We start from the raw sequence: 26,550 nt of genomic DNA, 5'->3' as shown, positions 1-26,550 counted from the left end.
GACGAGGTGGTGGTGGTGGGGAGCAGTTTCTGTGATTGAGCACTGCTTTTGTAGGTGTTGCTGGGGGAGTTGCAGCTCTATCTTAACGGTCCCATTTAAGTACTTATGAAGGTCAATATCAAAACATAAAGCTCTGAACATTTTTGCTTCTTGTGTCATATAAAAATTTGGGTTGCAATCTTAAGGATAGATTATGTTGAGCGGTCGGCGGAGAAGGTTTAAGTTTTCTTTTTATGGCCGAGTAGAGGAGGTCCACACAACCGCATGTAGACATGTTTGATCCAAATGTTTTGTCAATATGTTTTTAGGGTTTTTCTGAATTCACGAGATTGTTGAGTTGCGATTTAGGGATTATGATTGCCACACCAGTTTCGTACTGTAGAAAGCTTAAGTGGGATTAGGGTGACGACCTCGTGGACTTCGGTGGTCTATGGTGATGCTGAGTAGTTATGATTTCAAATCGGACATTTTGTATCGAGTGTGAGACTCTTATGGTCATGCTTAAAAATGATCGCTAGTGTCGATCACCCCTCCCTATTTCATACTGGTTTTTTTTTTTTTCGAAATCACACTACTTCAAAACTTGAAAAACATATTTTCTTTATGGAGAAGATTGATTTTACGTTTTTATTTTGGCATTGGAAAACGTCATTGAAACCCTAAACTTACGGTTAACGAAATCTCTACTGAGATAATTCAACTCGTAGGTTCATAATGTCAACTCATACTTCAAATTCAATGAAGACATGAACTTAGCTTCTCTAAAATCAAAATAAGTATAGGGTTTCAGGGGGACACAATCCCTGTTGATCTTCGCCTTATGATTCCTTATGCTTCGAACTGATGCCCTCGAGATGAAAGAGCAATTTGATGTTGATACTCATTTAGCACCTCTTAATGCATGCTAAAGAGCAGTAGTTACCTTCATGGAAAGATTGTCCAAGAAATCCTACACCTATTGTGTTTGTGTCAATTATATTCTAAACCTTTTAATTGTGTTAATTGAGTACTAAATCTTTTAATAATTTGTCAATTTAGTCCTTCTAATTAATTTTGGCCGAAAACCGATGACGTGGATTCCAATTGTCCTACATGACATGGTCGACACTAAAATGAATATTTTTTTTACTTTTTTTTTCAATCTTCTAGAATTTTTTGCTATTCTTTTTTTTTTTTTTTTGGTTTTCGCATTTTTTATTGTTAAGGATCGGCAGGGGGCCGTCGGCCACTAGGCGAGAGCCTATGAGACCTTAACGGCTGCAGGCGAGGGCTTATAAGTCTTCCGCCGGGTGCCGAGACTCACGACCCTCGCCCAATAGTCGGATCGCTCCTCGCCGGCCTTCAACGATAATAAAAGGAAAAAAAAATCCACATAAACGTCGATCGTGCCACTTACAACAACCGGCGTCCGCGTCGGAAAATTTTCACCAAAATTGGCCAGAATGATATAATTGATAAATTATCAAAAGAATTAGAATTGAATTGGCCCAAATACAATGGATTTATGACTTTTTTGGACGATTATCCCTAACCACTCTGCATCAATCCCTTCCTATAGATGCCCATTGGACAATCTTATAAAGAGGCCATGGCCATTGGTGGAGAACCGTGAAGTCGGCCCAAGAAGCTCCGCTTGGATTGAGGCTTGAGAGCCACTCGCAACGAGGCTCATAAAACTAAAAGCATTTGGACTTTCGACTGCATCAAGTCACGGACGACATGCAAAGCCAAATTTAAGGACCCGCGACCCCCGCGAAATCGCAAGCCCATGGCTCCATTGACGGACAAGCTTCATTAGACTTTGGAGAAGAGGGCAAGAGTGTCTGATAAAAAGCGCATTTTCTCGCTCGGACCCGGGTTCACATGGATCGTGCCGATCGCAACCCTCAATGATGCGAAATGAAGCCCGCGCGAACCCGACGCGATCGAAGGCCGTGATTTGCACCCGGTTATGATCCCTAGAGTCTAGTCAAGAGCCTCTGCTTGGGTTCGGAAGGTTTCATGAGTCTGTAACCCCGTGCACTTGATGGGAACCGGCGTACAAACATATCGCGTCCACTGTTTCAGTGTATGTAAAAGAGTTTTGAGTTGCTCAAACCACATGAATTCGTGAAGAACGACGCTTGGCAGGCTCTAAAAACACGGAAAGAAGCCGTCCTGTCGCCCTTGTCCTTTCACAGGCTATTTTCGACACGGGTTTCGGATCGTTAGAGTCGATCAAGATTAGCCACGGGAAAAGGTCGACCTACTCGAGCTCTTTTGAGTGTTGTGGTAACAACAGACATGGGCTGGGCGTTGGACTGTAGTCCTCTATGTGAAATGGAGATCACCCACCTTTATCTTCCACAAACATAAATTGTTACATCACTTTATAGTTGTCCTAACGAGAAAAGATGAAAATGAAGGACTTCTGTCGCTCACCAGCACCATGCTGCTGTGCACACGAATCACGAGTCTCATCTCAGGCAGTACGTTGTACTGCGTACTGCCTCCTCTTGTTCATTGCTCCACTCATGTGAAACAACTTTTTCAAAGTGAAATAACAAGATGAGGAAGATGACTGTCACATCATATGTTTGTTCCCGTTAAAAACAAACACCTTAGTCTAAAATTGGTGAAATCTAATTTTACTGTTAACTTTATCTATTTAACCAACGAAAAATTGCTGATGTTAGTTTTTTTTTTTTTTTATATAAATTTTCTCTATTCTACATGACTCTGACGTGATTAAAATGATGTTTTTTGGTTGAAAATATGATTTTTTTAATGCAGTTTTTATTTAAGTAATGTAAAATAATAACCAAACTTTAAAAAAAAACTACGAAGAAAAAGGAAAACACTTGCTCGTTGTCGTTGCCGCCTTGCCAATGTCGGTAAGGACCAACGACTATGAGGGAATAGTTGGTGAGGGTCGCCAACCTGGCAATCGCGAGGACCGCAAGAACTCACCTGATTTTTTTTTATTTTTTTGCATTTTGTTAAGTTTACTTATTTTTAATATAATATAAAAAGCACGCATGAATTAAAAAAAATCAGAGTTGGACTAAGACGACGTCATTTAAGTATTACATTTCATATTATCGTCACGTTTGAGAAAAAAAATAAAATATAAAAAAAAGTCACATCATTTTCATATTGGTCGAACTGTTCATCGAAAATATTTAAAACCGACCCGTGCGTATTTGAATGACATGTCAAGATAGCTGCTGGTGTGTCCAAAGTACTAATCACATGTCGAATGTCCGACACCTATTGACCACGCGTGGGAGAGCAACAAACACTCGTCATTATTCGACACGCGTCCGATACGAACATAGGCCCTCGAAGATTGTCCCGTGCTTCCTGGATAGCACCTTCGGTCTCTGCTGAACGATCCCTCACGTTTCTAACGGAAGTGCGGAACCCAGTCAAAGCTAGTGGAAACGAAACATACGAACTGAGCTCGAACGAACCGCATGAGAATCAAAACCTATTTCATCTGAGGAATATGCTCGGACAGCGGTCGTAAATCCTGGGCCGGGCGTAAGGCGCACGACCGTACGCGACGAATAAACCCTCCGGGTGCCGCCGCATATGCTCCCGCGGTGGGGCAAGTGAGTAGGATATTGATGCCGCATATCCTTTTTCCTCGCCACCTAATCCTGACTTTACAAAGAAGAAGCTAAAAAAAAGAAGATTATCTTAGTCTGAACCTCCTAATCACTCTGCACTTTTCAATAAGGCAATTCCTTATTTGCTGCAGTCGTGCTTAGTTGCTTTTCCCAAGGATTAAAAAAATACGCCGGAAAGATCAGGAAGTCACCTTTTAAGTTGTGAGAAAGAGTGAAGTTATTTCCTGCTTAATACCCACAAAAACTCTAAACTTTAGTATCTGTCTTAAATATGTTGATTTTTTTTTTCTCGTAAAAAATTCTAACTTTTACTTTTGTCCACCGTTAATCTTCCATCCATAATCACCGTTAGTTAATCATACGTGACTCGAATTTTCTCGCCAAACTTACCGATGAATCTTCGAAATTCGCAAGCACAGCCGTTTCGGGCACGACGAGAATTGAGATCGTTCGTCCAAATAATCAAATCTCCACGTCTAATCGTTTTTCAGGCTGTTGAGTACCGGGGAGAATTCGAAACACTTCATCTCCTGGCAATGTGTAAGGAAAGCGGACAACGGAAGAGAAATTGAAAGGATTTTTTCGTGTCGGCTTTGCTGAGGTATGATTCATTAACGTCGTGAAAATGACACGTAGGATTACTTAAAGGTGATTATGGATGGAAGACTAAGGATGGTAGAATTGAAATATAAGTAAAAGTTAAGGGTTTTTTGTAAAATAAAAAAAAGGATATAATTAGGACAAATACTAAAGTTGATGGTTTTTTGGGTATTATGCCGGTAGAATTGGAACAAAAGTAAAAATTAAGGATTTTTTATGAGATAAAAAAATAGATATAATTTAGACAAATGCTAAGGTTTGGAGTTTTTTTGGGGTATGGAGCCATTGTTTCGTCCCTTTTTATTTTTATTTTTATACTAAATCCACTCAATCTTGACTAAGAGACGTGCTTATTTTCAACCTCCAACTTGGCATGGGCCCAAGATTTGTTCACTTTCCTTTTTTTCTCTAATTTTTATAATTCTATGTAAATTCTAGTTGCCATAATTAGGAAAATCAGATGTTTCTTTTTCTTTGTTTTCATTTTGGATCATTCAAGTGGGTATTAATACGCATATTAAAAACACTATGTTCTCCTCATTTTTAAAAATTTACTTCTAGAAATATTAGGGCGCGCATGGCAATAGTTCTCCTCTAGAAATCAACTTTTTACCAGAAGTTAATCTTTCTACTTCTGCTTTTAAGTAGAAGTTGATTTTTCTACTTTTGAAAATAAGTAAATGTTTTGTTGACTTCTTTAAGTGGCTCCAAAACTACTTTTGGAGCGCAAAAAAAAAAAAAAAAAAATTGGTCCAGAATTAGAAAAATGAAGTCGCGTAACGAGACAAATTTTTACTCCATAAATTGCATTACCAAAAGAATTTATGCTCCAAAAGCGCGTTTAGAGCAGAAATTCCACTTAATAAATGCTATCATATGTGCCCTTAGCTTTGTCAAACAGATAATCTTTCAAGAAACATAACTTTTTTTCCATGTCGTCGAGCAAACTCAAGGGTCGATTGTGGTATAGAACATAGAAAATCTTGAACGTGAGCAACTTTTCAACTATTATTCGAAGTTTAAAACATTAGGTACATAATCATATCTTAAGAGATTTGGAGTTAAAATGGAAATCAAATTACATCATGCATCAGAATATATGCAAAATGTTAAAAGACATGATTAAAAGAAGAAGAAGAAGAAGAAGAAGAAGATAATATACTCACAACTTAGTCAAGATTCAAATCAAATGACCCTTAACTTTCTTGCCCAAAAAAAAAAAAAAAAGAGAGAAAACAATTAACTAAATATTTTACCAGGCGAATATTCCCAAACACATAGTGGCGATTTTGCTTGGCCACTGTTTGCATGGACACTTCCTCCTTTTCTTTATAAACTCCCTCCACTTCGATTCCTCTGTACTTCGCCGCTGTCTGATCCTGACAGAAACCTCGGCATCAGAAAACCCTTTCAATAAAAGAGAAGAAGAAACATCAGAAACCCGTCAAGCATTTTGAGAAGCTAATGAAGACCTTCTCTCGGGCGAAGCGGGTCACCGACCCGCTCGACGAGCGAGCTCGGGCCCGGCTCCTCGTCGGCGCCGACCGCCGCCAGCTCAGCTACGTCAGCAGCGGCAGCGAGCACGGCGGGGAGGACTGCACTCCCAGCCTCTCCGAGCTCGTCCAGTGCTTCCTCGAAGAGGGCGACGAGGGCTCGGAAGCGCACTCGCCGGGTCACGAGCCTGACTCTGACCGAGTCGACTCAGTCCCGGACTCGCTCGAGGACGTCCTGGCGCAGATTTCCGCTGGAGCCGAGGATTCTTACCGAGACCTTCTTCTGGATCACGTTCTGAGGGCGCTGGAGGCGTTCTCTGGCTTGAGCGCGAGCGAGTCTCTGCTCAGGCGGAGAGTCATGTCGTACCTCCGGGAGATTGGCCACAATGCAGCGGTCTGCAAGTCGCGGTGGGAGTCCTCGGGCGGCATGACAGCCGGGAACTACGAGTTCATCGACGTGCTGAGCCCCTCCTCCGCCTCCGCCCCCGCCCCCGCGGCGTGGCAGCAGCAGCAGAGCCGGTACTTCGTCGATCTGGACTTCGCGGGCGAGTTCGAAATCGCGAGGCCGACGAGCCGGTACGCGAGGCTGCTGCGGTTGCTGCCGGAGGTCTTCGTCGGGACGGGCGACGAGCTGAAGAGGATCGCCAAGGTGATGTGCGACGAGGCCAAGAGGTCGCTCAAGAGCCGAGAGCTGTCCGTGCCCCCGTGGCGGAAGAGCCGCTACATGACGAACAAGTGGCTCGGCCCGTACCGCCGGACGGTCAATCCTGAACCGGCGAACGGTTCCGCCGCCGCCGGCGTGAAGTGCCGGTGCGTTGGCTTCGACGAGTACGCCGTCTCCGGCCGCTTCTCTGTTCGTACGAGATAACATCAGAGTAAAAACAAATAATCAATTAGGGGGAAAATATATTCGGGAATTTTCTGCGGTTAAAAATGAAATTACGGGAATTAACGCGGGAAATCATCATCGGGTAGCTGACGGTGCACGACACATTCCGTGGGCGTGAGACCATGCCAGCGTCGCCGTTAGAGTTCCGACCGTAGGATTAAGTGTGGACTTTGGTTGTTACAACGTGCTAACGGATGTGATTTTATCTGGGAGGAGTAGTAGAGAATCAACGTTGTCTGGGCTTTCACTTTTTGTCTGGGATGTGGGTCCCCGGTGAATGGGCAAGACGGCATTGGCCAATCTTGTCCTTGATTGATTTGACTTGACTCGTAAAGGAATTTTGTACGTCCCAGATAGGCTTTACATGCTGACCCCCCCCAAAAAAAAAAGATAGGCCTTACCTGCTCGGCATTGGATAAGATTAAAGTCGTTCTAGAAAGGTCGACATAAATGATTTATAATTTATAATTTGTTTTCGATTTGCTCAAACAATAAATTTTACGTGATTCGATAACATAGATTACTATATGCTGAATTGAATCTTTAAATGAGCTAAAAGGAAAAGAGAAATATGGCGTAAATATGCTCATTGTCAATTGATGACGTAGATTATTATATCTTGATTCGAGATGAAAATCTTACTTCGGATAATTCGAATGCGACTTCTTTTGTTGGCCACCATTCAATTTTTAACGAATTGAAAGTCTCATCAACAGATTTCATAAATTTGAATTAACGGAAAGACATTATAGAATATTTTTATATAATTTATGGATTAAAATAAATATTCATCAATAACCTAGAGATCACATTAAATATATTAAAATCTTTTCACGCGACGGGTTGGAACATGAATTGAAACGTTCTTAAACTCAACATAACTATCAAAGTGCAAGCACCACAAAAAAAAAACCTTCCCCCTAAGATTATTTTTAAAACAAATAAACGAAACTCAATCATAATCATTTCTAATATAATCAAATGTACGATATCAGCATTGAAAGCTTTCATCGAGATTGTCCGTTTTGGAAATTTTTTGAAGAGATAATCACATGTTAAGTCCCTCCATCATATAGTTATGCTCATTACCATATTTTGCTTAGATTCATTGCTGCAGAGTCGATCGGGTGGTAATTTGCCAAATGATATTTCGATTCCCACTAGTAAGGTTCAAGTATAGGTTGGTAAATCGTAAGCGTCGGCGACTTCAAACACAAGTTCATATTTTGTCAAAATGTTTATAGCAGCAGCAGGTCGATATCGATATTCACCAAGGAGGATTAATGGAAGTACTAATCGAATTACAGCATGTCTATATAAGTGAAAGTTTGTAACTCATGCAGCACAATTTTAGTATCATCGGTAGATTTTGAATGCCACTAGATGTAATTTGGTAACTTAACTATCTCCACAAAACGCGGTCGAATACATCGCATTGCACAATGCACATGTTTCTGTTTCCAAAAGTGGGATGAACTTTTGAAGCAGGGATTGTTTCACTTTCTACCAGTGCACGTGTGTTTGTATGGTGGAACAGAGAAGAGCGAACGCAGCGGTGTTAAGAGTACAACAAGGCCGTAAACTAACCAGATTCAGAACACTTATCTCCAAATTTTAATTGAATCCTAAAACTTTTAAAAAGTACAATCAAGTCCTAAAACTTGTCACAAAAGTACAATTTGAACCTTACAATTTTTCAAAAGTGCAATCAAAACCTACAACTTGTTAGGTTGATGTATCAAGTCTTCCCATTGACTCCATCCAACTTGACAAACCCAAAAATGCTAACAAGTTTTAGGGCTCAATTAAAAGTTTTATTGCATTTTTATGACAAATTTTAGGACTTTATTGTCATTTTTGAAAGTTTTAACACCCAATTGCAATTTCACAAGTTTTAGAACTTTCAGAACACTTATCCCTTTAGAATATCTCCTCCAGAAACTAAAGCTGGCTTTGTTCTATATAAATCAACAAAGGCAGACGCTTTGGATACTACATTCTATTTCTGAAAGGGGACATGGTTAAAAATGTATAATATGGGATGCATGATGAACGACATGAAGCGACCATTCATGGAAGAGAAACAAGTTGAGATGCTGGCTCTTGGCGGGCACGGAAAAGGTCCAACATCTTCAAATGCTGCTAAACGGTATGAGGCATCTGTCTATACTTAAATCTATGAGAGAATCTTGATTTTCTATCTTTTATGAGGAACTCTTTTTCTATTCTCATGCCTATAGACCCTTTCAGTGCTAATAATTACATATCTCAAACAAACATATATCAAATAAACACGATCAAAATCCAATAACAACTAGGGCAGTGTTTAGCAGCTTCAAACGTCATCTCTACAACCCAGTGCCTGTCTGCAATCATTTTTTTAATAGATTTTCCCAACCTTTGTGGGAAATTACATTAAAATGAATTAGACACCGGCTCATTTGCCGGATAAAGATATTGGCTCATCATCACTATTAAGATATGTTCTTACGTAAGCGCTATAAATGTGACTTCAGTGAATCATGGCCCTTTGCGGTCGGCACCACATTATCTTATCTTCCTCTGCATCGGGATAGAGGATTCTAACATTTCATCAAGTTGAAAAGGGCAGAACAGAAGAGAAGAAACAGTCAAAATCCCTGCCATGTTGCATACGAAGCAAATCACCAGTCCAGTTTACGACTCTTCACACCAGATTCACATGTAATGTACCCTTTTGACAGTGGCTATGCTACAAACGAGGAACTTGGAACAAGCTTATGTAATAATTTACAACAAAGCGAATGCACCTTTGTCACAAGAAGTAGACAAAAGAATAACCTATATAGTCAAACATCATAATCATACACTCTTTCCCACACATAATGAAAAAGAAGAAAACCGACCCCAATAATGTTATGAGAGAGTAGATTCCTGGCCCTTGCTTTCCTCGGACACGTTTGATATTGACAACTCCTCCCTCACGCGGTTGACGAGTTGAGAGGCATTCTGGTTGAAGGTAAGCGGACGCCTTCGCAAGCTCTGCCAGTATTTGAAACGATTACTGATATCATGTTCACAAGCTTCTTTGGTTTGCACAATGGAAGCATGAAGAGAGCAGCGCATACCTCTGAAGTCCACAAACAATCACTGGCTTTTCGGGGGATTATATGAATGTGAGTCTGCATACCATATGCAGAAAAGGCCACATGAGTCTGCAGTTGATCATACTATGTGCAATGGTAAGTTTGAACTCCCAACTGAGACTGAATGAGTAGGTACAGCATCCAAGGTACAAATGATACAACTATTCATCTTTGACGAAGCTATGAAGCGAAGGGGAATGTCTCATATAGATCAGCTTAAAGAAACCAAAATACAATTCTTTGAGATTAGGCAACAAGTGAAGACAACCTGTAGAGAAGACAATCAACTTACGTGGAATATGACTTGTCCAGCGGCGGCACCATTATTAACCAACAAGTTGAAAGAATCTGGATTGGAAAATCATTGACCATAAGTATTAGTGCACTAAGAGTTTTAAGTGCTTGTTCAAATAGAAGGTTGAGGTTATCACAACATGATGATACCACTGGAGAAAGCACAAAAGCATGGGCAAGGTAACCCAAAATCCCCAGGTTGTGATCTAACCATGCTATATGTTCCTAACAGACATTTTCACCCAGAGAGAATTTTCTTTGCTTCAATACTTTTAACTCAAAATCCAATTTTTGCCATTTCTGAGAACTTTTTCTTCTTCTATCTCTCTTTCGTCAGCTTTTACTTACAAAGAGTTGGATTAGGCGACTGGAGGTTGCGAGGACTACAGCCAGAATTTTTAAAGGAACAAGCTAAAGTGGATCCAGGTTTTCCTACAAATGTCCTTGTTGTGTTACCAGAGAATCATGATACCCAGTAATTAAGTGTTCTTAATCTTTTTCTCCGGCGTAGTTACAAGTATTTCTTTATCAACAGGTTCTTGAGAAACACTCGATCCATAACCGTCATCGATATAAAAGGTCCCAATATGGAGAGGGGACGAAGGTGGAGTTCTCAGTTTGGCCCAAGTCATTATAACTGAAGAACTTTTGCATGTTATTATGTAAAATACAACCTTTTCAAGGATTTAAGAATTTTGACCCCAAAAAAAAAAAGGATTTTAGAATCAAAACGCAAGCACTTCCATTTTACCCAACGTGTCAACGGTCAAGCCAGTTCGGTGCTGGATCTCCTAGATAAAAGGTAAAAGGTTGCTTTTAAACTAACAATGTAACCCAATACTAAGACAGTGAGATACAAATCAACGAGTCGAGAACCTGATACATACCACAACCAGCGGCTCTCATAATTGCACTGCCAATGAATGGAACTTTTGAGCACATTGCAGCAACCACCTACATGATGGAATCTTTTTGGTTCATCAAGCCAGTAGTACCAAGAAAATGGACAAAATACGTGTCACAAGAGTATGAGCATTGCCAATTACTAAGAAAGACATTTCTGCAAGTAACTTTGGGAAGAACGAACAGCACACGGCAGGAAGAAATAACAACAGAGTCAGTTTAATGAAAGCTCACTGTAATTCATGATGTACATTGCAAATCAGCTAGGATATATCCAAAGGACAAAAACTTCACAAAGAAGATTTACAAACGGCAGTTAATAAAATCTAATTATAACAGGGTTCAGTACTTTCTAGTCAAAATCAGAAAACAACTGAGTAAAATAGGCTAGACTTACATTCGGAGGCGTGGCTTCCAAGGAAGAGTAATGAGATTTTGGAATGATCAGAGAGTGCCTAGAAACAAGAAATGCATGATTACAATTGTTCAACAAGTATGACGACCAAGGTAAACTCAGATAAAGATTATTCTAGAAAAATACAAGAACAAAACAGATCCGATGTAACAGCAGTCAAATGAAACTATTAAATTAATCATACTTAATCTGAAAAGAACATTCAATCTCTAACTCTGTAGGTATTCATGTTAGTACAATGAAAATAACAACGCAACGGGAAGTTATTAGAGCGACCAGTTGTCAAAAATCAATCAACAAAGGGGCAAATCTAAAGCCCACTTAACCCTCGGTGAACAAAGAAAAGAATGCCAGAAATGGAGAGACCATATCGAGGCAAATAATATTGGGTGCTATTTCAAACCAACCACGATAAGGTAGGAATCCTATTCTACAACAGCTCATGTAAAGCTTTCTCGTAACCACACAAAGTTTTTCAGCCCCAAATGTGTCTGGGTTCTTTAGGCCATTAAAAACAACCGCTTTATAAGCTAACAATAAGAAAGTTGTCATTAGTTAGGGAAATTGTTACTAAGTTCAAATCAACACTCGTCATCTAGGATGCTATACCAAGCACATAGGTCATTAAGTTAAAACCAGATGGCAGCATCCGCAACTAACAGCAACATAATTTCATGTGCCAACCATATTTCATGTGTGTTGACATGAATTCATCTCAATCATTCTTAACGAAGCAAGGTGACACAATCTGGATGGCATAACTAGATAAGACTATATGAAGTCCTGGCTAAACAACGAAGTTAATCACAAGAGTAAAAGTTATATTTTTGCCTCATCCATTGGCGCTTGCATTTTGACAGACATGTCAATGACAAGTGGATGTAGGAGCCAGTACAATAACTTTGCTTGGTCATCTAAGTCATATATGTAATATATCGATGCTCATTTTACTGCAGATTGATGGATGTGTAATACCTTACCCATGACTCAGAGGATTTGAATCCAATATGCATAGGCACTTTTCATCTTCATAGAGCTGTAAAAAGAAAGTACAAAACAAATAGATCAATTGAATGAAGATACCATTCTTCCTGAATGACAGCTAGCAATTACACAAACTATTCCAGGAGAAGAAGATAACGATACCCAACGGATCCATTCATCTTCTAGCAATCGCTTAGAAGTGAAAGCTAGCTAAGGCAGCACTAGATTCTACACTTCTACAGATGAATGATCACTTTTCAGCAAATCGACAATGCTGACAGCACATAAGTCCTTGTGTCAGCTTTCCATGAAGAACTCCAATTTGCAAGCCAAGATAAGAGCAAATCATAGAAGGAAAATGAAAATTAGCAAAAGCTGCTACTCATATATGAGAAACGATGCAACTTCTCCATGCCTTCCACCATTCCTTCAGTAAACCACCAGATTAATCCCATCAATGAATCTGACCATTCTAGCAGTCATACGTACTGATAATATTCGTCCACCACATAGCAGCATCAGTGATGCTTTTAATTACGCGGCAAAATGTGAACAGAGTATGTGAACGTGAATCCTCCACACGCACTCACCAACCACAACAGGACATCAAATTCGCATGGTTCAGCAAGAATAGCCAACGAGGCGCAAGAACAGCCAACCGAAACGAGCTTCGACACCGAAGAAAACAGCTATCCATCCCCGAATCAGGACTACCACAACCAAAATCTATCAAATACCTTGAAGGCGGGGGATTCGCCGCGAATGATGCAGCAGAACACGCAGTCCTTGGTCGAGCTACGGTCGCCGGGATCGCGAGACGTCTGCTTCTTCCCGCGACCGTCATCGCTCGAGCCGAAAGAGGAGCCGGAAGTGGACAACCTGCTGGAGGCCGAGCCCGAGCCGACAGGGCGGAGATGCGAGCACAGGACGGCGAGCCTCCGGTTCTCCATTAGTCAAGCGGGGTTTCAAGTTTCAACGAGCGAGATTCTGCGGAGTCGCCATGGATTCCGAGAGCTGCGTTCCTGCGGTGGAGAGGAGACTTCGTTCCTTCGGCTTCGAAATTGAGAATTGAAAGCACAGAGACCGTGATCGATGCTTTGGCATATTTTCTGTGGGCGACGGGCGGGTCGTAGTCGCTACTCCGGATCGGCTTATCCGCATGAGGACCTCCGTACGTAACGTGGCGGCTGTTCTGACTTGGATTCGCTTCATCCGTTTCCAATCACAAGTACCGATCCGAATCCCACCGAACCGAACCAAACGAAAGTAATTTTCTTTAAACTCGGGTGCATCACAATTGAGAAATCTCGATCTTATTTACCGACATTAAGAATTGCCATTAATTCCTGCTCACATTATATACTCATGCGCCCAAGTATACGCAGGAGCTTATAAGTTCGTATTCACGAAAGTGAATCATCTTCTAATCACAATCAATAATATTTGAAATCACATCCTATATTTCTGTTCTTACTTTTGTCTTTTGGGTGTGTGTTCGTGCTTGAGGTTTTTTTTTTTTTTTAACCTTTCTCGTGCCCAAGCGTATGCATGAGCTTATAAGCGCGTCATGACCCAATTGATGTCGCCTGGATGTGCCGTTCCCGATCCGAGGAACATGAAGAAATGCGCCTTTAACGTAGGGCAACATGATTGATCAATTTACAAGAAAACATATGAGTTTCATTAAATGATTTTGTCTAGATGAATGTTGTGTTGGAGTTGGCGACTACTTCGAGGATCTTTATTTCTCACATCGGGTACGCCCACATGATCTTAGGAAAATTAAAATATGATCCGACGATATGTGACCCTAAGCATACGGAATGCGGGGGTTCGGGGCACCGCCCTTGACACGGGTGTCCCGCTGCCCAGCCAACGGGCGGGAGTTTAGCTCCCGAGTGAGCGGACGGCTACCCCACTCGTTAGTGAGTAGGCCGGGGTTCGGGGCAATACCCCCTAAACAACGACGGTTTTGGATATATTTTTTTTAAAAAATTGGCCAATTTGTTGAGGGATTAAACGGGTTTCAAATAGGTTTAGGTTTTGGGCCCATTTAGGGCATATAGATTTACTTGTTTTTAGCTGATTATTGTAATGAGTTGTACAATTGTAAACCTAAATCATAATAAAATCTCTTTGCATGACGTAGTTCTATTATGGGGTGAACCTGGATAAATCGTGCGTCATCTAATTTTCTTTTATTATTTGTGTGATCGTTCTAAATCGGTTTGCGATACATCCCTTCATGTTGAAGAAAACTTTCTCTTACCAAATGTGACCTTTTTTTTTTAACGGACATGAGTTAGATCAATCGATCGGACTCGGTGAAAAACACTCGAGATCCTTTTTATTTACACATGTACTTATAAATATGTATATGGGTATACACTTGCCACCACAATCTAGATGTCGGGTAAAATCCACTGAACTGGGATTTAGGTGGACTATGGTTTATGTCGGTCACAATTTATGTCAACTGCACTAGAGAACCCCGTTGAACAGATTATTTATAGATCAACCCCCCTGATTTCAACTTTCTTTTACATTTAGGTCCAGACCACCATTTGGACTTTCAACCATAAATTAATCTTTGGGACCTCGGCCACATCCATTAGCAATACTGGCCCACAACACTGCACAAATAGGGTGGACTGATCCTGCCACAAGCCCAAATCTTTTAATTAGAACGCACCATAATATGTTGCTTCGAAAATCGATATCGATCTCGATTTTGCTCCGTTAAAACTCTTTCGCATGAGGATTTTAGGGAAAATCAGTTTCAATCTAACGTTGGATCCAAGACCCTTGACGAATATTACTTGCGATATTAGTTAATGGATCGTCCTTATAGGTTCACGAACGAACCACATTCTCATTTTTAGAACCGAAACCACCATACCTGAAACCGGAACCTATCCTACACAATTCTAGGTCGGTTTCGACCAGAACCTATCAATTTATTTTATTTTATTTTATTTTTCATTTTTAGTTAAGAAAAGAGAGTGAACGCTACAACATCTAAGAAAAGTAGAGGGAGGGCTTTAGGTTTCGTACAGGTTATATTTAAAACCTGAAACCAATCTATTGTAACACATTTATCATTTTTTAGAACCCGAAACCTAAAAATTTGTTTGGTTCCAGATTATATACTCATCATCGGATGCCATAGAATATTATAGGATCGCGCAAAAATATATGCAAAAAAATATAAAAATTTATTTCAGGATCTAGGGTCCAGGTTCCAGAACCTGGAATCTACCTATTGGAACAAGTTTCTCAATTTTTAGAACCTGAAAACAGATTGGATCCTACAGGTTCCGGTTTCAGGTTCTCAGATCTATCTTGGAATCATGCTCACCCCTAATATCAACACAAGTTTGGAATAAGTATGGTCAAACTAGGTATTTTAACAATAACAAAGTTTAGGCTCCAGATGAAGGGGGAAAACCGGTATTAAGAGCTTTTTGTGATCTGTCAAATTAGTGGGATGTTCTAAGATATTTAAATATAATGACATCATAAAAAAAATTTATCACGTCGAGTGAATTCTAAGAAAAAGTTTGCACGCGAGGGCCAATCTCCCCATTCCATGTCATCTGATTTGCTATGAATTCAAGAGCAAGCAGCATCCGGGTGAAAGCGGAGTGGCTAAATTGACTATCTCCAAATAATCTCTGCACTTCTATTTCAATTTATTCCCTTGTATAACCAATCGAGATCTAAGTGGGAATTCCCGAATACTAAAAGGTCTTCTATCTTTATATGCTCCTATTTTATTGACCGCAAATTATGTATTCACTTGATCAACTGCTAAGAAGAGTAGCAGCTTGTCCCTTAATTGACTTCTGGGTAACATAGGTGGGTTCAGTCCCTTGTGTTCGGACCACTCCCTTTCAAGCCATCATTGACCAACGTTGCTCATCTGTTGCAGCAATGTCAAGTGAACGACAGGTTGATGGATCGAATCCAAATACTGGAGAGTTCGCCTCTGCACCCACAGCTTGTTCGGATGCTTGTCCCACCGGAGGTGAAGTTTATCCAGCGCCACTAGTTTTTTTTTTTTTATGACCCAGGGGAACCCCGCACGACCTAACCACCACACACGTGCCACCGGAAGTCCCTCCGGGATTTGAACACTCTACCTTTGCGAAGGAAGAAGAGTGCAAGCCGCCTTCCAGGGCCACTACAGTTGATCCTCACAAGTTCGGAAAAGAGTCCAATAAAACTTAAATATAAACGCGACCATTCTTCTTTCAAGAGGAAGAGGAAGGAGAGTAGGTTTTGGGATTTCCCGCAATATGAAGCCCCACCTGCTCCACTTCCATGCGGAAGGAAATGGGATTCATCTATCTAACACGACTAAAAGATCAGGTAGGAAATCCAAAGAACTAGTAAAGAAAGCCGTCCTAACAAATCCTATTGCCAACCTAGTAAAGAATCAATTCTCATTATATGGGCTTTTAAGGAGTGTGTATCTGATAGGAAATCTTTCGAATGCTCCTTCGAAATAATGTTCCCGTCCACCCAATTCAATCACCGCGCACTCATTTAAGTTTTCATATGATAGTTGATTTGGATAGACGAGAAATGAGCACTCCAGATCGATCAACGACCATTAATACAATGCGGCGAGGCGTAGTATTACTACATAAAGTAGGTAAGTCGGCTTAAGGTTCGATGGCAACCCTTCACTAGTGAACAAACTCCCACTGAGGAATCGCATCACCATTCGTGGCCGACCATGCGAAATCGCATCCAGAAACCGAAACATTGCTACTCTCGCATCGATTCGAGAGAGCCACATAATCGAACCCGACCCCAAAGGAAATCACGTTGGCCTCTACGTCGTGGAATGCGATCGTCACCGTTCATTAATAGATCCTCCGGTTTCTGCTCAACTTCCAACTACATTTGCTCCATGGTTGGTATGGCAAGTCATGCGAATAATGTCATACGTTCAGAAAAATGTCATCCGAATGGACCTTCCATAGAACGACATCTTTTTAACTTGCCCCTTTTTGTCCCAAAAAAAAAAAATCTTCTTTTTCACTTTCCTTAATTATTCAAATTTCACGTTTCATACAATGTTGAGATGCAAATAATCGTTTTGGACGAAGCAAATTGCCTCATTAAATAGTTGTTAGTCCGGATCGACTCTTACATTTTGATTTTTATCTAATTAGAAATCTACGACATGTGCGCTTTGATTTCTTTCAATTGAAAAATATCGGACAACATGTTAATATTGACGTAGTTCTATGCGTAATTTTTAATATAACCGTCTTAAGACTTGAATGGTAACTTAGATATTTCACGATATGACGTGATATTTTTCTGCAGGCATTTATTCAAACTTAGCATGCTCGAAGCGCATAACTTACCAAGGAAGTAAACTTAAAATAATTTTCCTTTCTTGGTGCTCCCGTCAGATTTGAAGCTGAAAATTCTCCAAGTAGTTAATTAAGGATTGACCTATTGATGGTTTGAACCCCACCCCCGAACCGAACGACGGCGTTCGGATCTCCTTCTAGAAGCGGACCGATTAAACGCTCGCGCTCCCCTCCCTCTCTCTGTGTGACGTCAATGCGAGCGTCACCAACTACTGCCTCCCGCGACGCGTCCCACCAGCACACGCTCCGGATGAATCCACGTCACCAAATCTCCAATGTTCCCGACACGTGTCAAAGGATCCGCCGTCCCACCGCGTGACGGGGGCTTCCCCTCCCAGCTCACGCATCTTCGCGCCCCCTTCGCTTCCCACTTTACGGTTTCCCAAAACTTCTTCACCACGGAATATGAAAAATCTCGATTCAAAAAAAAAAAAAAAAAGGGGAAATTCAGCTCTCCGTGCTGAGAAAGTGAGAGGGAGAGAGTCTCGTGCTCTCTATATAAGCGGCCAGCGATCGAGAGAGCAAGTAATTTTCCTCCAATTCTTCAGGATCCACCCGAGACCGGCCCAGCAGCCGAATTCGGAATCGAGGATTGATCGGAGCCTCCCGCCGGCGGGTTCTTGTCATGGGCGGCGATGCGGCGGATGGCCGCCAGGTCCCCGCGGTGAGCCTCGAAGGCTTGAAGGTGGTTTCCGCCCTGGGGCGCGGGGCCAAGGGAGTGGTGTTTTTGGTCTGGGACGAGGCGCTGGACCAGACCTGGGCGCTGAAGGTGATACTGAGGGACAACATCCAGAAGAAGAACGATAAGGAGGCGGAGAAGGCGAACGCCGACGGCGGCGACGGCGACGAGTACCGGAGGATCGCTTTCGAGCAGGAGGTCCTGGGGCAGTTCGATCATCCGCTGCTTCCGAAGCTCCGCGCCGTCGTGTCGACGGAGAGGATCGTCGGCTACGCCATCGATTACTGCCCCGGCCGTGATCTCAACTCTCTCAGGAAGAAGCAGACTGAGAAGATGTTCTCCGATGAAATTATCAGGTGATTATTCTGCAGTTCTCTTTAGTCAGATTCCGACTTCCGATTGGGCATTTAAGCTCAGAGATTCGTGTTTCGATTGTCTAATTTTGTCTAATGAGATTTCGTTCTGGAATTGCCAATGTCGTGTCTCGCTAGCACCAATCATGGCGATTTGTTTCTCAGATTCCTCTGTCTGTTGCGCATTCTGCAGGTTTTACGCGGCGGAATTGGTTCTCGCGCTCGAGTACTTGCACAGCTTGGGGATCGTGTACAGAGACCTGAAGCCAGAGAACGTGATGATCCAAGAAGACGGCCATATAATGCTCGTCGACTTCGACCTCTCCACTAAGCTATCTTCGAAATCCGCTCAATGCTCTCCGATCGTCGCCGACCGAGCGCCCAAGCTGCAGTCGGCTAAGTCCAGGAGGCGATTCTCCCCGCTCCACGGATGCTGCGGCTCGGGGATCTCGCCGGACTACTCGGTCCAGTCGAGCATGCCCGGCCCCAACTCCATCTTCCCGGTCGAGTCGGGCCCGGCCGCGGGGAAGTGCAACTCCTTCGTCGGGACGGAGGAGTACGTGGCGCCGGAGATCATCCAGGGCGACGGCCACGATTTCGCGGTGGACTGGTGGTCGCTGGGGATCTTCCTACACGAGATGCTGTACGGGACGACCCCGTTCCGCGGGTCGAACCGGAAGGAGACGTTCTACCGGATCCTGACCAAGGAGCCCGAGCTGGTGGGCGAGCCGACGGCGCTGCGGGACTTGATGAGGAAGCTGCTGGAGAAGGACCCTCGCCGGAGGATCGGGCTGGAGGGGATCAAGGGCCACGAGTTCTTCAGCGGGGTGAGGTGGGACACGGTGCTGCGGATCCAACGGCCGCCGTACGTCCCGCTGGTGGAAGAGCTCGAGGTAAGGAATAGCAACAATGGCGACCAGGCGGGGAGCTTCGACGTGGTGGGGTTCGTGGAGGGAATATTTGGGGGTGCAGAGAGCGACAGGAATAAAGAAGAGAGCGAGAATAAGGAAAAGAAGGGCGGCGACGAGAATGAGAATAACAACGGGAACCAGAGGGTTTGGGTTGAGGAGTTGAACGAACATTCCTCCAAGGCTAACGATTTTTTGGTTTTCTAACTTTCCGGACATATTCTTTTTTTGAATGATATGAGCAAATGTGTATAGATTACCCATGAACAGAGATTATGACGAAATTCGGATAACTTCCGATTCGATTTTTCGATTGCCAAATTCAGGTCTGTATTTTTTGAAGATCAGCAATAGCTATCAAACTAGCTGGACACGATGAAGATATCTTGTCGAATATAGTGACCGGTAGAGGTTTTTGATACGATGAATTAAAGTCGAAACATTGTGCAACGAGGCATCTCGTCCTCGCAACAACATTAGGGCATAAGCAGTTATTAAGGTAGTTCATTGTGAGGGCGACATTGTCTTCCTTGTCTCCTTGCTATTCCTGGTCGATCTTGTCCTCCTCCGATTGATTATCCAGCGTCACCGACACACAAAACAAGATCGTCCGAAGTTAAAGCAGAATTTCGAATTTCGCCTTGGATTTGCACGGTCTAATTGTCAATCTTGTCCTCCTTTGATTAATTGGGAAGGTCCTTCGCAAGTCCCCGTCGACTATTGTCCTTTCTCTTTAATTGGGCCCGAGAAGGCTGCGAGGCAATTGCAGGTACTATAGAAAGAGAGGAACAAGTCGTCTTGGCTTTTGACCAACCTCTAACCAAATCTTTGGTGCGAGGCGTGCCACGCCTCATCATCTTGGTTCTCAAGTATTCTTTGGAAACTTTGTGACTCGAGTCAAGAAGAAAAACGCGGAAGGTTGAATTTCTATATATTTCGATATATATTAAAAAAGTATATAGAGTCTATTTATATGCTTTATTAGATGATTTTCTAAGGCAACATATCAATCAAGATATATGTACAATCTCGAGTGATATGGAGAATCTAACAGGATTATCAAAATAACTATAATATAGGAAATTAAGATAGAGAAATCCTAATTTTCTCCGACAACCCCGTAAAAATGGAAAACTTTTGTAAGAAAGTAAATTACATTCGGAAGTCGCAAAGCCCTTTTATAGATTTGATTTTTTTTTTCCCCTCGAATAGATGGTTGCAACTCTATATCCACTTGAATCTGCCCGTAGAAATTGTTTTGCAAAGGGATGTCACGTCCCGCTACGGATCGTTAAGCATGACCCCGTTAATTCATTAGAAGCAGATTTCTTGCTTTGGTCCATACGTGAAATGAGAACGGACTCGCAACAAAGAAGGAAGTGATCTACGTAACTTCAATGCTGCGACTCGCCGTGTGCGTTGTAATCGACACCCCTCCTGCCCTCCATCCTCTGTCAACCTCGAAGATCCATGGGGACCACTTGTGGGTGAAAAGGGCGGCACGTGATGCACCTTTCTTTACACATCGAGCTTGAACTGGCGTGGACCCCCCAAATTGTCCCACGGGGCGTCCATTTACTCCCAATTTCAACTACGTTCACGGAATAATCATCGAGAAAATCCTAAACATATTTACACGGCGGTCAATTATGTTCTAAACTTTTCGGTTTGATCAATTTATTCGCGACCCTTTTGAAGATCTGTCAATATGATCCTTTCAACCAATTTTGTCTGGAATACGATGACATGGACGCACGTCGTTCTATGCAGCATAGTTAAGACTGACGTGGATAATTTTTTTAAATAGTTTTAAATTTATTTCCAGTTCTTTTTTATATCCCCTCAATTTTTAGGAAAGACAACAAAAAAAGAAAAAAGAAATCAAGAATTCAAAGAAATTGTAAAAGTCATTCACGTCGGCGATTTTCAGCTAAAAAATTGACTGGGGACGACTACACTGACAGAACACCAAAAGTCTGAGGATCAAATTTGCCAAATTAAAAAGATTAGAACTGAATTGATCACCGTACAATATGCATAAACTTTTGGATAATTTCCCCCGACACTCACGGACTCACCATATGTCCCAGTCCCACCACAGACTCAGCTGTAATGTGCTTGTGTGGGCGTGCCTTCTCTTTGGGTGGCCGATATGCAGCTGCATTGCTGAAGAAGCACACTGTCTGCTGTGCTGGCCACATAACTCTAGATTTACACATGCTGTGGCCATTTATTGCTGTTGTTTTTCTTGTGGAGAACCCTCCATCGCTGCAGCTGCCAGCAAATATGGGCGCGCATGGTAATACTTCAGAAATTTCATTTCTCTGCCAGAAGCTCATCTGGCGGAGAAATGTGTTTGATAAAAGCCTGATCGAAGTAGAAATCCGTTTGGTAAAAAAATTGACTTCCGGTACTATTTTTCACTTATGGCAAGATTTTTCACTTCTGATAGGATTTTTGGCCAATTTTGAGAAGTAAAAATTTTTAACTTCTCGGCTCCAGAATGACTTCTTACACCACACCCGTCTCCGTCGACCACCATTGCTATGACCGCCGGCTGCCGACCACGGCCGCCGCGGCCGACCGCCGTCGTCGCCGCCGCCGCCCACCGCCGCCGCCGCCGCCAACCACCGCAACCATCTGCGACCGTCGTCGCCTCCGCCAACCATCATGTTGCTATGACCGCCGGCCACCGACCACGCCCACCGCCGAACGCCGCCCCCGCCGATCCCCACCAACCGCCGCCGCGGCCGATCGCCACCTCCGGCCGCCGCCGACCCCCGCTAACCGCCGCCACCGAAGATTTTGTTAATAATGTTTCAAAAGTAAAAATTTCCAACCATTATCAAATGAATTTTTCTGATTAGAAGTCAATCTGGAGCGGAAGTAGAAAAATCAAATTTTACTTTTGAGGAGAAGTAGAGAAATCAACTTCTGATCAAAAGTTGATTTCTCATGAAGAAGTGTTTTCATGCGCACCCTATAATGACCGAAAGTTCTTCTTCTTTCCCTTCTTGGGTTTGAGCATGAAGCTTTATTTAGGATATCACAGGGGAAAAATCGCAAAAAAAAAAAAAAAGTACACAAACTCGAACATCGAAACCGCCCGACTTACTTACGTGATTCGATTGGCGATGACCATAAATGTTAAAGGTTGCATAGGCTATTTGCTGGATTGCCCCTCCTTTATACATTCAAAAGGTGTAGGAAAAAGAAGTGAGCATTAGGTGCATGATCCAAACCAAACCATGTGCTCCCATGTTTGATAATATTCTCAGCCACTACAGTTCAAACTCGAAAAAAAAAAAAATTTAGTTCTCCAACTTTCGATAAGAAAATCCGAAATTCTTTCTTAAGAACTTCAAAGTCCCTCGAAGGAACCCAAGAAGAGGCTTCGGAATGAAAAGTGGAGAAATCACTAAAGAAAAATCTGAACCTATTGTAATTGTGTCAATTTAATCCTAAATTTTTCAATTGCGTCAATCAAGTCTTAAACTTTTGGATGTTTTATCAATGGACGTCGGTCGTCCCACGCGACACCGCCGATGCTGATATAGTTAAAATATTTTTTGAATGCTTTGTAATTTTTTTTTATTTTTCTCTTTTCCCCGGGTCTCCTCGGTGAACGAACATTATGAACGCAACAAAGGGCATCTTTAGTTTCACGTGCCGAACTACAAAGTTGTCTCCGTCGACGTCAATTGCATGTTTATAAGAACTTGTAATTATTCAAATGAATGATCTGTGGTCCACCAACTCTAGAAACAGCAAAATTACAAAAAATTATTAGATCTATTGTAATGTGTTAATTTAGGCCTAAACTTTTTTTTTTTCAATTCATTCATAAAGAATTTGTATACATGCCAATTCAATTCCTCGCTAGTAGCCGGTGGGGCTGAGCTTCACCGGCCCTCGTCTTTGGCGAATCGTCGGGCTCGGCAGCCGGCCGGCTGAAAATCTGTGAAGTTACCAATTTTTATAATATATTTTGTATGTTTTGACTTATTTATTTATTTTTTCTTTTCTTTCTCTGTTTTTTTATTCTTCTTCTTCCTCCGGCCAGCCATCCGGGCCGAGCCCGACGATTGGCCAAAGACGAGGGCCGGCGAAGCTCGGCCCCACCAGCCACCAGTGAGGGCAAGCTTTGCTCGTTCCTAGACGACAAGGCAAAAAAAGCCAAAAAATAAGTAAAAATAAAAATGACAAAAAATATTATTACAAATGGCCACATAGGCGCCGACCACGCTACATTAGCGATTTCCGATCAAAATTGATCGGAACGACTAAATTGGCATAAATACAAACGGTTTAGGAGTGAATTGATATGAATGCAAAATTTTAGGATTGAACTATACACACACACACACACACACGATTTTTGTTGGGAGCTTGTAATAGAAGTCCGATACCTTCACCCTGAGAGATTGCCAAAAGGGAGGTAAAGTTCGAGCCCATCGATATATCATGTTGAATCCACCTCCACTCAAAAACTCAAGCTAATGAATAGTGGGCCAACTATGATTTATTAACTCTTCAACACCATATCAATTCTTTGATGTGGGAACAACTATAATATTTTTAGAACTTTTTTGGTAATTTTTCCCCTTGGAAACTATAATCAGAGAGAAGCGAAAGCTCACCGCGCATATTCGGAGTTAGGTCCTTCTGCACATGCTAGTGGGAAAGGTCTCATCTATCTAGCTAGGCTCTTATCGTCAAGAACAAGAACTGCCTCTTTCTATAATCTTTACTTAATTTTGATTAATCTCGCGTCCTGGGTAATAATGGTACACAAACTTCAATGATTCAACATGACCCAAACCAAACCATGTGCTCCCGTGTTTAGTAATATTCCAGCCATTCAGTCAAAACTTGGAAACTCCCACACCCACCCACCCACCCAAAAAAAAAACAAAAATCTAAAGCTTTTGAGATTTTCCATAATTATAAAAATTACATCAATTTTTGAATTTTCGATGAGAAAATCAAAGACTTCCAAAGGAGTTTCAAGTCCCTCGAAGGACCCCTGAAGAGACCCTTGATTGAGAAGGTAATAAAATTCTTTTGTGACATTACAAACACGATAAAAGTATCTTTAATGTCGAAATATTATCCTGCATCACTTGACAACGGATCTTATATGGCCATTTATATCCGTGTGGTTTTCCTCTATCTATAAGTTTAAACTTTTGGGTTGAACTTTATAGCATTTAATTATAAAATTGACTCCTATATGTAAGATTTTTCCTAATGTAAGCTTACATTAATTAAAATTGATATTTAACGTTTAACCAGGTTAGCCTAATAATGTAAGATATATAAATTCTTTTTGATAGTTTAATATGGGGCTGGCTAATATAGGCTGAGTTGGCCCCGACCCGTAACGAGAGGGTCCGTGGCTAAGAATATTATAAATATGGTTCAAGTCGCTCCTCTAACCCTCTCACGCGCAAATGTACTCATATAAAGAGAACATATTGTTCGTGAGTGGCGCTTCCATTGGCCACTGTTTTGGCGAGGGGAATAGTGGGAAAGCACTTGAGATTCGAGTCGTCGCCATTTTGCATCAAGTTCGATCGATATTAAACCAGATGCGGCAATCCCTTTTCGTTTATCTTGTGGCGTATTTTATTTTGGTTATGGTGTTCCTGAAGTGTGCCACGTTCTTGGCCTTACACGATGTCCAAAGAAAGTGAATTATTCACATGAAAATAAGCTTGTCGAGGTCCACCAACCCCCGAATCTATTAATCACGGGAGATGCCGAAGCTCGTTGCGCACATTCGGAGTTAGGCCCTTCCCCGCACGCTAGTGGGAAAGGTCACATCTAGCTAGCCTCTTATGGTCAAGAACCGGTCCTCTTGATAATCTCTATTTAATTTTGATTAATCTCGTGTTTTGTGTAATTATTACTTGCTTTTTGGTAGTTGGGTAGACTTAAGAGTGAGTAATTAGTCAATTTTACGATGCTCTTTGGCAAGAGGTCTCACCTTGACTAGGGTATGTCTTTATCGTCTTAGGATGAACGTGACCGATCACCTAACCTTCGATGCCGGACTTCTCGATTACGATAGCGTTTGTTTTCCAAGAAATTAATGATTTAGAAAATACCTTTTTGAACATGATCCCTCGTAAAATTTGATGAAAATAATTAACGAGAAATATTTTCATATTAATTTTAGTTTTTAAGGGAGGTAAAATGTTAAGGCATTTGATAATGATTAGTCTTTTTTTTTTTTTTGTGGTTGCATGATTTAGTCTCCGTTCGTTTCACAAAAAAATAAATGATTTGATGGATATTTTTCCAAAAAGGATCATTTATAATTTTTTTTATCTATCATATCTCTAACTTTTGCTCTACCTTTTTATAAAGTGTTGGAGTCGAACCCGATAACTATAATACTAGCGTCTCCACCCCCCATTCATTTTATCAGTAGGGCGGCATGCCTATTGGCACGATCGCTTGTATTGATTAAAATATTTAGTCAATGAAAAGATGTTTTCATTATTAATAATAATTCGTGTCTAAACATTTTCGCGGATGGTGAAATTCTCTTTCGTTTATTCATTTTCGTAGGCAATATGAACAATCACTTTTAGGAAAATATTTTTCAGGTTATTCAGTTTTTCGCAAAATAAACGGAGCCTTGTGTGAATGCACATGGACGGCACAACACTTAGTTGCTTCTAAAAGAGATTGACCTCTTTCAAGTTACACTGTTCATGACATTAATTCGTGAACAACCCACCGAACAATTTGCTCCCTTCTTTCTTTCAACTCAATGTCGCGTAGGTAGGTCGAAAAATACCATTAGAAGGACGATAATGATGTGAAGAGATTGACTCGATCCAGCAAATTGGCTTTGAAAAGATTAGAAAAAAAAGGATATGTTGAGTGGTACATGGC

At 41.7% G+C, this 26,550-nt stretch overlaps 3 protein-coding genes across 4 annotated transcripts; 2 read left to right on the top strand and 1 right to left on the bottom strand.

Annotated features, from left to right (window-relative positions):
- Positions 1-5,578: 5,578 nt before the first annotated feature.
- LOC115753362 lies at positions 5,579-6,601 on the top strand. The gene has a single exon (XM_030691936.2). It carries the CDS (start codon positions 5,676-5,678, stop codon positions 6,570-6,572), a length of 897 nt encoding a protein of 298 aa, XP_030547796.1. The 5' UTR covers positions 5,579-5,675; the 3' UTR covers positions 6,573-6,601.
- A 2,262-nt stretch (positions 6,602-8,863) lies between these two features.
- LOC115753377 (adenylylsulfatase HINT3) lies at positions 8,864-13,446 on the bottom strand. Of its 2 annotated transcripts, none has more exons than XM_030691955.2 (8): positions 13,052-13,446; positions 12,311-12,366; positions 11,313-11,370; positions 10,900-10,966; positions 10,011-10,066; positions 9,701-9,754; positions 9,479-9,614; positions 8,864-9,382 (listed from the first exon to the last, which is right to left on the bottom strand). In XM_030691955.2, the coding sequence occupies exons 1-7, from the start codon at positions 13,262-13,264 to the stop codon at positions 9,489-9,491; spliced, it is 630 nt and encodes a 209-aa protein (XP_030547815.1). In that variant the 5' UTR covers positions 13,265-13,446; the 3' UTR covers positions 8,864-9,382; positions 9,479-9,488. The 2 variants fall into 2 exon arrangements, with proteins under 2 accessions (XP_030547815.1, XP_030547814.1); XM_030691954.2 differs by having other exon boundaries at positions 8,864-9,362; positions 13,052-13,444.
- Positions 13,447-18,221: 4,775 nt separating this feature from the next.
- On the top strand, positions 18,222-19,955 carry LOC115753378 (serine/threonine-protein kinase OXI1-like). The gene is made up of 2 exons (XM_030691958.2): positions 18,222-18,739; positions 18,930-19,955. Exons 1-2 carry the CDS (start codon positions 18,330-18,332, stop codon positions 19,849-19,851), a joined length of 1,332 nt encoding a protein of 443 aa, XP_030547818.1. The 5' UTR covers positions 18,222-18,329; the 3' UTR covers positions 19,852-19,955.
- Positions 19,956-26,550: the final 6,595 nt, after the last annotated feature.

The sequence above is a fragment of the Rhodamnia argentea genome, chromosome 1, assembly GCF_020921035.1.
Source record: "Rhodamnia argentea isolate NSW1041297 chromosome 1, ASM2092103v1, whole genome shotgun sequence".
Taxonomy (NCBI): Eukaryota; Viridiplantae; Streptophyta; class Magnoliopsida; order Myrtales; family Myrtaceae; genus Rhodamnia; species Rhodamnia argentea.
Note: the sequence above shows the minus strand (reverse complement) of the source record. Positions and strands in the feature narration are given on the sequence as shown.

Excerpts from the sequence above, each read along its gene's own strand:
- LOC115753378 (XM_030691958.2), top strand. The coding sequence starts at position 18,330 with ATGGGCGGCGATGCGGCGGATGGCCGCCAGGTCCCCGCGGTGAGCCTC. Across the intron at positions 18,740-18,929 it reads TTCTCCGATGAAATTATCAG|GTTTTACGCGGCGGAATTGG; the intron begins GTGATTATTCTG and ends CGCATTCTGCAG.
- LOC115753362 (XM_030691936.2), top strand. The coding sequence starts at position 5,676 with ATGAAGACCTTCTCTCGGGCGAAGCGGGTCACCGACCCGCTCGACGAG.
- LOC115753377 (XM_030691955.2), bottom strand. The coding sequence starts at position 13,264 with ATGGAGAACCGGAGGCTCGCCGTCCTGTGCTCGCATCTCCGCCCTGTC. Across the intron at positions 10,967-11,312 it reads TGGAAGCCACGCCTCCGAAT|GTGGTTGCTGCAATGTGCTC; the intron begins GTAAGTCTAGCC and ends TCCATCATGTAG. Across the intron at positions 9,615-9,700 it reads ATTGTTTGTGGACTTCAGAG|AGCTTGCGAAGGCGTCCGCT; the intron begins GTATGCGCTGCT and ends AAATACTGGCAG.